The sequence below is a fragment of the Balaenoptera musculus genome, chromosome 17 (genome assembly GCF_009873245.2).
Source record: "Balaenoptera musculus isolate JJ_BM4_2016_0621 chromosome 17, mBalMus1.pri.v3, whole genome shotgun sequence".
Classification (NCBI taxonomy): Eukaryota; Metazoa; Chordata; class Mammalia; order Artiodactyla; family Balaenopteridae; genus Balaenoptera; species Balaenoptera musculus.
The window spans coordinates 8978415-8991485 of NC_045801.1; the positions used below are offsets into that span (position 1 = coordinate 8978415).

General features: G+C 40.5%; 1 protein-coding gene across 4 annotated transcripts in view; it reads left to right on the plus strand.

Moving 5' to 3' along the window:
- LRRC6 (leucine rich repeat containing 6) overlaps positions 1-13071 on the plus strand; it is an 80659-nt gene that overhangs the window by 61948 nt on the left and 5640 nt on the right. For all 4 annotated transcript variants that reach the window (XM_036830883.1, XM_036830881.1, XM_036830880.1 and 1 more), the window contains one exon: positions 12038-12123. In XM_036830883.1, coding sequence (XP_036686778.1) covers positions 12038-12123 — 86 coding nt within the window. The remainder of the gene's footprint in view (positions 1-12037; positions 12124-13071) is intronic.

Here is a 13071-nt window from a genome sequence, read left to right on the forward strand (position 1 = left end):
TCGGAGGTCAGACCCCAGGGAGAGGACTGGGGTTGGCGGCGTGAACACAGCCTGAAGGGGCTAGTGCACCACAGCCAGGCGGGAGGGAGTCCGGGAAAATGTCTGGACCTGCCTAAGAGGCAAGAGACCATTGGTTTGGGGTGTGCGAGGAGAGGGGATTCAGAGCGCTGCCTAAATGAGCTCCAGAGACAGACTCAAGCCGCAGCTATCAGCGCGGACCCCAGAGACGGGCATGAGACACTAAGGCTGCTGCAGCCACCAAGAAGCCTGTGTGCGAGCACAGGTCACTCTCCACACCGCCCCTCCCGGAGCCTGTGCAGCCCGCCACGGCCAGGGTCCCGTGATCCGGGGACAACTTCCCCGGGAGAACGCATGGCGCACCTCAAGCTGGTGCAATGTCACGCTGGCCTCTGCCGCCGCAGGCTCGCCCCGCCTCCTCTGTACCCCTCCCTCCCCCCGGCCTGAGTGAGCCAGAGCCCCCGAATCAGCTGATCCTTTAACCCCATCCTCTCTGGGTGAAAACAGACACCCTCAGGTGACCTACAGGCAGAGGCGGGGCCAAATCCAAAGCTGAACCCCGGGAGCTGTGCGAACAAAGAAGAGAAAGGGAAATCTCTCCCAGCAGCCTCAGGAGCAGCGGATTAAAGCTCCACAATCAACTCGATGTACCCTGCATCTGTGCAATACCTGAATAGACAATGAATCATCCTAAAATTGAGGCGGTGGACTTTGGGAGCAACTGTAGACTTGGGGTTTTCTTTCTGCATCTAATTTGTTTCTAGTTTTATGTTTACCTTAGTTTAGTATTTAGAGCTTATTATCATTGGTAGATTTGTTTATTGATTTGGTCGCTCTCTTCCTTTATTTTAATATATATACATATATATATATTTCCTTTTTCTCTTTTTGTGAGTGTCTATGTTTATGCTTCTTTGTGTGATTTTGTCTGTATAGGTTTGCTTTTACCATTTGTCCTAGGGTTCTGTCTGTCCATTTTATTTTTTTAAATAGTTTTTAGCACTTGTTATCATTGGTGAATTTGTTTATTGGTTTGGATGCTCTCTTCTTTTTTGTTTAATTACTTTTTAATTTTTTTTATTTAAATAATTATTTTCTAATTTTTAATTTTAATTATTTTATTTTATTTTATTTTATTTTATTTTATTTTATTTTATTTTATTTTATTTATTTATTTATTTATTCTTTTCTCCCTTTTCTTCTGAGCCATGTGGCTGACACGGTCTTGGTGCTCCAGCCAGGTTTCAGGCCTGAGCCTCTGAGGTGGGAGAGCTAAGTTCAGGACATTGGTCCAACAGAGACTTCCCAGCCCCTTGTAATACCAATCAGCGAGAGCTCTCCCAGAGATCTCCGTCTCAACACTAAGACCCAGCTCCACTCAATGACCAGCAAGCTCCAGTGCTGGACACCCCATGCCAAACAACTAGCAATACAGGAACACAACCCCACCCATTAACAGAGAGGCTGCCTAAAAATACTAAGTTCACAGACACCCCAAAACACACCACCAGATGCAGTCCTTCCCACCAGAAAGACAAGATCCAGCCTCATCCATCAGAACACAGGCACCAGTCCCCTCCACCAGGAAGCCTACACAACCCAAATAAACAACGTAACATTGCACCTAAAGCAATTAGTGAAAGAAGAACAAAAAAACCCCAAAGTTAGCAGAAGGAAAGAAATCATAAAGATCCGATCGAAATAAATGAAAAAGAAATGAAGGAAATGATAGCAAAGATCAATAAAACTGAAAGCTGGTTCTTTGAGAAGATAAACAAAACTGATAAACCATTAGCCAGAGTCATCAAGAAAAAAAAGGCAAAAGACTCAAATCAATAGAATTTGAAATGAAAAAGGAGAAGTAACAACTGACACTGCAGAAATACAAAGGATCATGAGAGATGACTACAAGCAACTGTATGCCAATAAAATGGACAACCTGGAGGAAATGGACAAATTCTTAGAAAAGCACAACCTTCCAAGACTGAACCAGGAAGAAATAGAAAATATAAACAAACCAATCACAAGCACTGAAATTGAAACTGTGATTAAAAATCTTCCAACAAACAAAAGCCCAGGACCAGATGGCTTCACAGGAGAATTCTATCAAACATTTAGGGAAGAGCTGACACCTATCCTTCTCAAACTCTTCCAAAATATAGCAGAGGGAGGAACACTCCCAAACTCATTCTACGAGGCCACCATCACCCTGATACCAAAACCAGACAAAGGTGTCACAAAGAAAGAAAACTACAGGCCAGTATCACTGATGAACATAGATGCAAAAATCCTCAAGAAAATACTAGCAAACAGAGTCCAACAGCACATTAAAAGGATCATACACCATGATCAAGTAGGGTTTATCCCAGGAATGCAAGGATTCTTCAGTATACGCAAATCAATCAATGTGATAAACCATATTAACAAATTGAAGGATAAAAACCATATGATCATCTCAATACATGAAGAAAAAGCTTTTGACAAAATTCAATTCAAAATTCCCATTTATGATAAAAACCCTCCAGAAAGTAGGAACCTCAATATAATAAAGACCATGTATGTCAAACCCACAGCCAACATCATTCTCAATGGTAAAAAACTGAAACCCTTTCCTCTAAGATCAGGAACAAGACAAGGTTGCCCACTCTCGCCACTATTATTCAACATAGTTTTGGAAGTTTTAGCCACAGCAATCAGAGAAGAAAAAGAAATAAAAGGAATACAAATTGGAAAAGAAGAAGTAAAACTGTCACTGTTTGCAGATGACATGATACTATACATAGAGAATCCTAAAGATGCCACCAGAAAACTACTAGAGCTAATCAATGAATTTGGTAAAGTAGCAGGATACAAAATTAATGCACAGAAATCTCTTGCATTCCTATACACTAATGATGAAAAATCTGAAAGTGAAATTAAGGAAACACTCCCATTTACCATTGCAACAAAAAGAATAAAATACCTAGGAATAAACCTACCTAAGGAGACAAAAGACCTGTATGCAGAAAACTTTAAGACACTGATGAAAGAAATTAAAGATGATACAAACAGATGGAGAGATATACCGTGTTCTTGGATTGGAAGAATCAACATTGTGAAAATGACTATACTACCCAAAGCAATCTACAGATTCAGTGCAATCCCTATCAAACTACCACTGGCATTTTTCACAGAACTAGAACCAAAAATTTCACAATTTGTATGGAAACAGAAAAGACCCCGAATAGCCAAAGCAATCTTGAGAAAGGAAAACGGAGCTGGAGGAATCAGGCTCCTGGACATCAGATTATACTACAAAGATACAGTAATCAAGACAATATAGTACTGGCACAAAAACAGAAATATAGATCAATGGGACAGGATAGAAAGCCCAGAGATAAACCCACGCACATATGGTCACCTTATCTTTGATAAAGGAGGCAAGAATATACAATGGAAAAAAGACAGCCTCTTCAATAAGTGGTGCTGGGAAAACTGGACAGCTACTTGTAAAAGAATGAAATTAGAACACTCCCTAACACCATACACAAAAATAAACTCAAAATGGATTAAAGACCTAAATGTAAGGCCAAACACTATCAAACTCTTAGAGGAAAACATGGGCAGAACACTCTATGACATAAATCACAGCAAGATCCCTTTGACCCATCTCCTAGAGAAAGGGAAATAGAACCAAAAATAAACAAATGGGACCTAATGAAACTTAAAAGCTTTTGCACAGCAAAGGAAACCATAAACAAGAGGAAAAGACAACTCTTAGAATGGGAGAAAATATTTGCAAATGAAGCAACTGACAAAGGATTAATCTCCAAAATTTACAAGCAGCTCATGCAGCTCAATATCAAAAAAACAAACAACCCAATCCAAAAATGGGCAGAAGACCTAAATAGACATTTCTCCAATGAAGATATACAGATTGCCAACAAACACATGAAAGGATGCTCAACCTCACTAATCATTAGAGAAATGCAAATCAAAACTACAGTGAGGTATCACCTCACAGCAGTCAGAATGGCCATCATCAAAAAATCTAGAAACAATAAATGCTGGAGAGGGTGTGGAGAAAAGGGAACCCTCTGGCACTGTTGGTGGGAATGTAAGTTGATACAGCCACTATGGAGAACAGTATGAAGGTTCCTTAAAAAACTAAAAATAGAACTACCATACGACCCAACAATCCCACTACTGGGCATATACCCTGAGAAAACCATAACTCGAAAAGAGTCATGTACCACAATGTTCATTGCAGCACTATTTACAATAGCCAGGACATGGAAGCAACCTAAGTGTCCACTGACAGATGAAGGGATAAAGAAGATGTGGCACATATATACAATGGAATATTACTCAGCCATAAAAAGAAACCAAACTGAGTTATTTGTAGTGAGGTGGATGGACCTAGAGTCTGTCATGCAGAGTGAAGTAAGTTAGAAAGAGAAAAACAAATACCGTATGCTAACACATATATATGGAATCTAAAAAAAAAAAAAAAAGGTTCTGAAGAACCTAGGGGCAGGACAGGAATAAAGACGCAGATGTAGGGAATGGACTTGAGGACATGGCGAGGGGGAACGTTAAGCTGGGATGAAGTGAGAGAGTGGCGTGGACATATATATACTACCAAATGTAAAATAGATAGCTAGTGGGAAGCAGTCGCATAGCACAGGGAGATCAGCTCGTGTTTTGTGACCCCCTAGAGGGGTGGTATAGGGAGAGTGGGATAGATAGGTAGGTAGGTAGATAGGTAGGTAGGTAGAGAGAGAGTGGGATAGATAGGTAGGTAGGTAGATAGGTAGGTAGGTAGAGAGAGAGAGAGAGGGAGATAGAGAATCTTTTTTCAAATAAGTACCCAGCCCACCGTGAAAATTAAACGAGATGCTCAGAGAGACTTGAGCGGGATTCCAGTAGAAACCTAGTCGGTATTTTGGAATCTGGTTATACCATGTTCCTACTCTTCCTCCTGGAGGGAAACGTGAGAGTCCCACGGTTGTTGCAGAGACTAAATGGTGAGACGCAGACTCACATTTGAACTGTAAAACACTTCCTAAATTTGCAGCCTTCCAGAAGCAGAAGCCTCCCTAGGGAGATGAGTACAGTGGTTTATTTGGGAAGTATGGGGGTGCTGGTCATGCAGTAGGGAAGGAAAGGCAGTCAAGACAAAGTGTCAGCAGCCCCAGTGGGAAAGCTCTAGGAGACAGTGCAAAACATGTGCTTCAGAATAACTCTACCTCAGCGGTGTTGGAACTGGGATAGTGGTAACCAACCGCTGAGAATATTTGGTCAATGGCTGTTCCCTGCTGCAGGGTGTGGGGAATGGGCTGATGTGAACTCGCCAATGAATTATTTTATTTCTATTTGGATTGTTGCTTCCTATTTCATGTCCATGAAATCTTTAGCTTCATAGATATTCTCTTTTGTTTTATTCTAGGGGCTTTATCATTTTAGCTTTTTTACCTTTAGGTCTATGATCCATTTCAAATTAATTTTTATATAAGATTGGGAGATATTGGTTAATTAGGAAAATATCAGGTTGTCATCTTATTTCACACCTTATACAAAAATAAATTTCATATGGATTAAAGAATTAAATATTATTTTTTAGTATTTTAAAAAAGAAATAAAAGTATGCTGTATACCTGAAACTAATATGATATTCTAAATCAACTATACTTCAATAAAAATAAATATATAAGTGGAGATAAAGGTGAATATTTACTTTTATTCTCTGCAGAGATTGGCTAACAATGGCAGAAATCACCAAGGAAAAGCAATAGTTTTGGTTACTTTAAACCAAAGTTGTATGTCAAAAACCACCATTCATAAACATGTATTGTTCATTTATATTTCATCCATTTATTCACTCATTGAACAAATAATTGTTGAGGGCCTGTCATGTACCCAGCACAGAAATTCCTCCTGGGGTCTACATTTTAGTGGCAGGAAAACAGGCAGTAAACTAATAAACAAGACAATATACAGTTTTTCAAATGCTGACATGTCCCATTGCCGAGGAAAAACACCACAAAAGACCAAAGAAGATATAATATCAATATTACATATAAATTCATGAAAGTGTTTCAGAAAAATACCAAACCCCAATAGAAAAGAGGTAAATCACAGTTACAAAAGAAGCACAAAAAAGTCTATGGTATTAGAGTTCCCTCAGTCTCATGGCCTCCTTGTTTAAATAATTTAACAATACGTAGATAATGTGTTTACAGGACAAAATTCCAAAGTATTAAGTTTACAAGTAAAGCAAACATCCTTTCCATCCCTCTTCCCCAACTATTTGGTTCCCCTTTCCAGAACCGCTACCAGCTTTCTAGCAAAACAATCAATAAAATTCCATGCCTGTGAAGGTTCAACAGTACTCTCATAAAGTGCTAGAGGAAATAGAGGATGATTTAATCTTTTCAAAAATAAAATTGTCAACATATACCAAGCTTAAAAAGTACTTTATGACTTAATAATTCTAATATGCATATATCTGGAGTCTGTAGGTGAATGAAAGCCCCCCAAAACAGCTAAATTAGCCAACAGTTTACGAGTGTTCTTACAATCAGTTTGCCGGCCATTACACACATTTAGACAGTTTCCTAACAGGATTGTATGTCATTAGTATTTTCAGAGTAGAGTTGGGATGGGGGGGAACTTGACTATAATAGTTGAAAAAGAAATAATATAATAACATATTTTTATATATTTTATTTATCTAGTGAGGAAAGAGGCATTTTCAAAAGCCGTCACTCCACTGGACTTAGTATTCTTTTGTTAACATCTCGCACTTCGGCTAATGAAAATAGGAAGTGCGTTTAGAATGTTGCTCTTTCAGCTGAGATGAATACCTATGTCACTGGAAAAAAAATACTGCAAAAGTCCCCATCACCTCTTGTGCAAAGTCCAAACACCTTAAAGTCTCCCAAGATCTGACCTCTGCCTAGTTCTTCAGCCTTATTTCTAGCTATTATCTGCCTAATATTCGGTGCTTGTTTATGTGGTCATTTACCTTCCAGTCTTTGTTTATGCTTTTTTCTCTCTCTGGAATGTTCTTAATTCCTTATGCAATCTTCATCTCATAATCTCCATCTTCTGGCAAATTCCCACTTATTCTTTAAAATTCACATCAAATCTCACATCATTAGTGAGTCTTCTTTGATCACTGCTCCCCAGGCCGCCCAGTCTGACTCCGTCCCTTGGGCTTCTGTAGAGTCTGTGCATATTTCTATCAATTGCACTTTCTTAGTGTATTTTAATTGCTTTTGTGTCTTTATTCCTCATGAGATGATCAGGGATAATTTTTAAATCTATCATTCCATATCTATTGCTCAGTCCTATGCTTGGTGCATAATAGATACTCAGTAAATATTTCTTTGAGAAGATTTAATGAAGGTAATTGTTGAAACTGTGATACAAAATGAAAATCCAAGAGAAAGAGAAATTTACTTCACATTCTCCTGAATACTATTATTTAAGAAACCAGGGGAAATTCACAAGAGAAGGTTAAAAGGTCAATTGTTTACATTTTCTTTTGTAACAAATATCTTCCATTATATTCCATTTTCTTTGTCCATTCACTCTTGTAACTTCCCACTAGCAAGTCTTCATCTGAAATGGAGGGATTGTTTACATATTCTTATTTAACTTCATGTAAATAACTATTAAGCTAAACCGTGGAAAATCACTGTTTTCTAGGTCAAAAATAGTCAGGGGGCTTCCCTGCTGGTCCAGTGGTTAAGAATCCTCCTGCCAATGCAGGGGACACAGGTTCGAGCCCTGGTCCGGGAAGATCCCACATAACACGGAGCAACTAAGCCCGTGCGCCACAGCTACTGAGCCTGTGCTCTAGAGCCCGCGAGCCACAACTACTGAGCCCGCGAGCCACAGCTACTGAGCCCGGGCACCTAGAGCCCGTGCTCCACAACAAGAGAAGCCACCGCAATGAGAAGCCCGCGCACCGCAACTAAGAGTAGCCCCCGCTCGCCGCAACTAGAGAAAGCTCGTGCACAGCAACAAAGACCCAACGCAGCCAAAAATAAAAAAATAAATAATAAAAATAAATTAATTATAAAAAAAAAGGTTTTTTTAAACCTATAAAAAATAGTCAGATGTTGGTAATTTCTATGGTTCAACCTAAATATAAGGATTAGGAGGTAGGTCTCTCTCCCTCACGTCTGTTTACTGTATTTTTACACAGCTCACGTAGGTAGTCTTGATTTCTTGGCATTAGTAACTTTTATGGTTGGTAAAGCAGCCACGTACATGTTAAGGTAAATGTAGATGGTCTCAGTGTAGACTGCTACCCCAGGGAGGTAAAGGGACTCCATCCCACGGTGCTATTTAAACCAAGGCTGGAAAACCAGCTGTCACGAAAGCCTTTGAAGGGGCATTTGCTTTCTGAACTAAAGGGGACTCAATTCCTACCTCCATGTTCACTCCCAACTTTCAATTGCATAATCTATGCGTTAAAATAACCTAATATTATTAAAATGTTAATTTGTACCTTTGTGCCTATCCCGCAATTGAATTTTCAAGTAGTTGGTTACATTTCCCTCTATGGATTCAGGAAACCATTTGCTCCACTTTGTCTTATTTATTAAACATATTTTGGCCCTCACACCTTTTCCATTAGTCATCCCTAAACACACTTCGTACAAATGAATAGGAAGTTTGATGTTAATGAGCATCGTTTTCTAGAGGAAGAGTAGCACTAAGCTGCAGGTTTAGAGGGAAACCACATGTTACTATTTCAGTACCTTGGAATTCTGAACTTTGATCCTCTACTTGGGAAAATTAGATCTCTTATCAGAAGAGTTTTTCCTGCTATTCATGTAAATATTGTTGTTAAGATGAATTTTGGTGTCAATATGAATGCTGGTGTTAATACTTTTCTTACTGCTGATTTCTTAATTCCCCCTAACTTTTAAACTTAAAAGAACCTTTGAAACTAAATGAGCTGAAAATATCTTTTAAAAATAAGCAACACATTGAGATTCTGGTACATAGCAAATTCCTGGTGAAGAAAAGTTCCAAATTTGCGATTCTATTTGCATTTCCATAAACACAGAGAATCTTTGTCTGAGCTTATTATGGGACAAATAACAGTGTTAGAGATGGGGTGTTGTAAGACTCTAATTATGCATGTGCTCCCATTCTGATTAGCGCATTTATAGCATCAAGCAATACAAAACTTGTGCTTTTGGCGCAAAAGCTTTTTTTCTTAAAGTTGACATTTTCATGAATTTTAAGTAACATTGGTCTCATTTAATGTAATTATTAAAAAATAGAAAAGCTCTCAGATGCCACTGCTCCCCAGGAAGCAGACCCTGAGATGGAGATGCGCTTGCAGAACATTTGCTGGGGAGCAGCCTAGAGATCCACACCTGTGGGAGGGAAGGAAGCAGGACTGGGACAGGGGAGAAGCTGAGCTGCGATGCTGGCCTGACAGAGGCCCCAGCCACTGCCTGCCCAAGCTCTGTGGCTCACGTGGTCCTTTAGATAAGTCGTCCCGAGTTGGGCTAAGGGAGCAGCCTACAGCCCACGTTGATCAGAGAGATTGAAACACAGGCTCCGCGTTCTCACGCTCAGTTCCAGGTCCCAGGCATGTCAAGGAAGGAGCAGAGAGTTCCAGAACTGAAAAGGCCATGTGGTCAGGGACCTCGGATAAATTAGGGCTAACTGGCATGGATGGATGACCTTCACTCCCGAAGAAGAGTTGGGCAGCCCACGCATAGGTTTGGGGCTCACCCTGGTCACGTTCCCATCTCTCTGGCTTGATCAGTAGAAATTAAAATTACTTAAAAATGAAATAAAATGAAAACTTTAGGGTCTCGGTTACACTAACAGCATTGCGAGTGCTCTGGCGCCCCGTGTTGGACAGCCCGAAACGTTTCCATCATTGCAGAAAATTCTCCCGGACAGCACTCCTCCCCGACAGCCTGCCGCCATGCCTCTCGGAGGGAGGTCCTGCTGACCCCACTCACACCCGAGACACCCCAGAAGGAAGGTGCCAGCTTTCATTACCCCAACGCCTACAACCACTCTCTGCTGCCTCAACTGCAAGGCATCTCTGTTTAGTCTCCTCAACTCTGTCTTTCCTTGCCCTCATATTTGACATTAATGTGACTTAATAAACCAGAACTGGCATCGATAGAAACTGAAAAGCATTTCCACTTCTTTATGGATAGGCCAGGAACATGGGGGAAATATTTGTATCCATCACACTAGTTCAATTAGAGAAAAGAAAAAAAAAGAACAACATTTAAGTTTTCACTTTAAAATAGCGTAAACATTCCTACCCTGGCACGTGAACATCCAAAAATGTAACATCATGGGCCAGCAAGAAATGAATGGAAAACAGTAAAATTGGCATGAAATAGACTTTAAAACATAGCAAATACATCATTTTGGAATTAGCTGCCTCCAAAGCAAACCTCGTTTGATGATGATAAAAACATGCTTCACTGAGCGATCCTTTCCGTGAGTCACCTCCTCTAATTACCCAGTGAACACTGCATTGGCGGCCTCCATGGCTCGCTCTTCCATGGTTTCCTTCTACATGTTTTTGTTATGCAGAATATACCTTTTCAAAAATGTTTCTGAACAAACTCTTCCAGCCTTGAAACTTCCCGTGTTTGGTACATGCGGCATTTGTTGTTGTTTTCTCTTCTGGAGTCTCAGTGAAAGTCTGGCCATCACACAAACCATTGGTGATGCTTAAAGGTATTTTCCCTAGTCGGGTGTTCAATACATAATCGAAAGGGTGGTGTTTAAGCAGATCTTTCCTTGCTGCATTGCACATGAGGCCCTCCCATGAGGTCTGTGGGAAGGGACTGAACTAAATCACACATACACACACAGATTGAATTTTTATAAAATATGAGGGAAAAATATACAACTGCACTATGTAAAAACACGGATGCTTGTACCACCTCATAGGAGACAGATTGCCATCAAGGGCAATAAGAGCGCTCACCTCCCCAGATTTGATGCTGTAGTCCCCCAGACAAGGATGCCTTGCCTCGTTTGCTCAGTCACCGTCCATGTATTGAAGCATACATGCGATAAACAATGGGCTAGGCTTTCTGGGGTTCTGACCAATGGCATCACTGCTCTTGCGCTTTGAGGCCATTATGTAAACTAAGGGTTACCTGAACCCGAGCACAGTTGATCCGATAACCAAGGCAGCTACTAAGTGACTAAGGAACTGGGGGGTGGATACCCTGGACAAAGGGATGATTCACATCACATTCTGGGCAGGGCGGAGCAGGATGGTGCAGGATTTCATCACGCTGCTCAGAACGGCCCACAGTTTTAAACATATGAATTGTTTATTTCTGGAACTTCCATTTGATATTTTCAGACTGTTGACCATGGGTAACTGAAACCGAGGAAAGAGAAGGCTTAAAGTGCTTCCTTTAATCGAAAAGGTGAAGGTTCCTGACTTAATAAGGAAAGAAAATAAAATCATATGCTGAGGTTACTAAGATCTGCAGTATGAACGAATCTTCTACCCGTGAAATTGTGAGGAAGGAAAAAGAAATTCATGCTGGTTTTGCTGCCGTACCTCAGATTGCAAAAATTATGGCCACAGTGAGTGATAGGTGCTTAGTTAAGATGGAAAAGGTATTAAATCTGAACAATTTTGTAACATGTATTACAGTATATTGCTATAATTGTTCCGTTTTATTACTAGTTATTGTTTTTAGTATTTTACTGTGCCTAATTTATAAATTAAACTTCATCACAGGTATGTATGTAAAGGAAAAAACATACTATATACAGGGTTTGGTACTATCCGTGGTTTCAGGCATGCACTAGGGGTCTTAGAATGCATCCCCATGGATACAGGGGGACTATTGGAGCTTTCTCATGCCCCATATAGGGGCTTAAAGTCAGACTCTTTCATGGAATATGTAGTGGAAATTAAAATGTTTTAGCATTTAGAAAATATATAGTGTATATTTTTGAAGATGTATCAGAGAGAACGTATCACTAACTGTGAACTGTGTTTTTGCTTTAGGTGGGGGAAGTAATCACAGGTTGTCAAGGAACATCAAAACCAGTGAAAAGCACGCCAGACGGCAGCAGGGAGCAGACACACAAAAGGTGCCGTCCCCTCAGCCCGCCTTAACTTTGTTTAGAGTTCTCTTCATTGTCACTTGGTGGCTAGAATGCACCTTCCAAATAGGTACAGTGACTGGAAGTTTAAAAAGGATTCATACCATGAACATTAATGTTTATTCCCCAAACTTAGACTCTTGATTTGTAGGGCTCAAAAACAGATCTGTGTATATTTAGGTTCCAACTTCCGGCGACAATAATAAAAGTGGCAATATCCACACCAACGACAGCTACATCTACCGGGCACTTGCTTTGTATCGGGCACCATTCCGTGCGCTTTACCCATAGTAACGCATTTAATCCTCACAATTTTTACCCTCAGTTTACAGACGAGGAAAATGAGGGAGGGAGGAGGTTGGAATGTCCGGAGGTCACATAGCTGTGACCTGTTGGGACGACTCTGCTGAGCCCTGCCCATAACGCTGCTCACACCGCCTCCCTTTTATGACCCATGTGTCATGTCATAGATTCCAAAACTCTCAGGGCTGCAAGGACCAAGAGGCCCCGTGTGTGCCCTCTTGTCAATCATAGGTCACCTTCCAGCCTTGGCTTAAGCTTCCTTCTCAACAGGACCCTCACCCTCTCAAGAGAATATTCATGGCATTCTCAATATTCCCCCAGGGTCTGAAAGCTTCTCTTTGATTCTTAACTGAAGGTTCTAGCTCTGCCCCCAGAGACGCCCCAGAACAAAGCCCACCTCCCACAAGCAGTGATAATCCTTAGAGTATTTCAGACAAAGCTCTCATTATTTCTCAATTCTTCCTTAGAATGAACATCCCAGCTCTTTCAACCTTCCTTCTCCTTGCCATGATTTCCAGACTCGTACCATCCAGATGGCAGAATCTATTTTGGACCAAGGCAAACTATCTTTGAGATACAAATGTATATGCTAGAATTATCACTATAAAAATACCTGAACAAGAACTATATTTA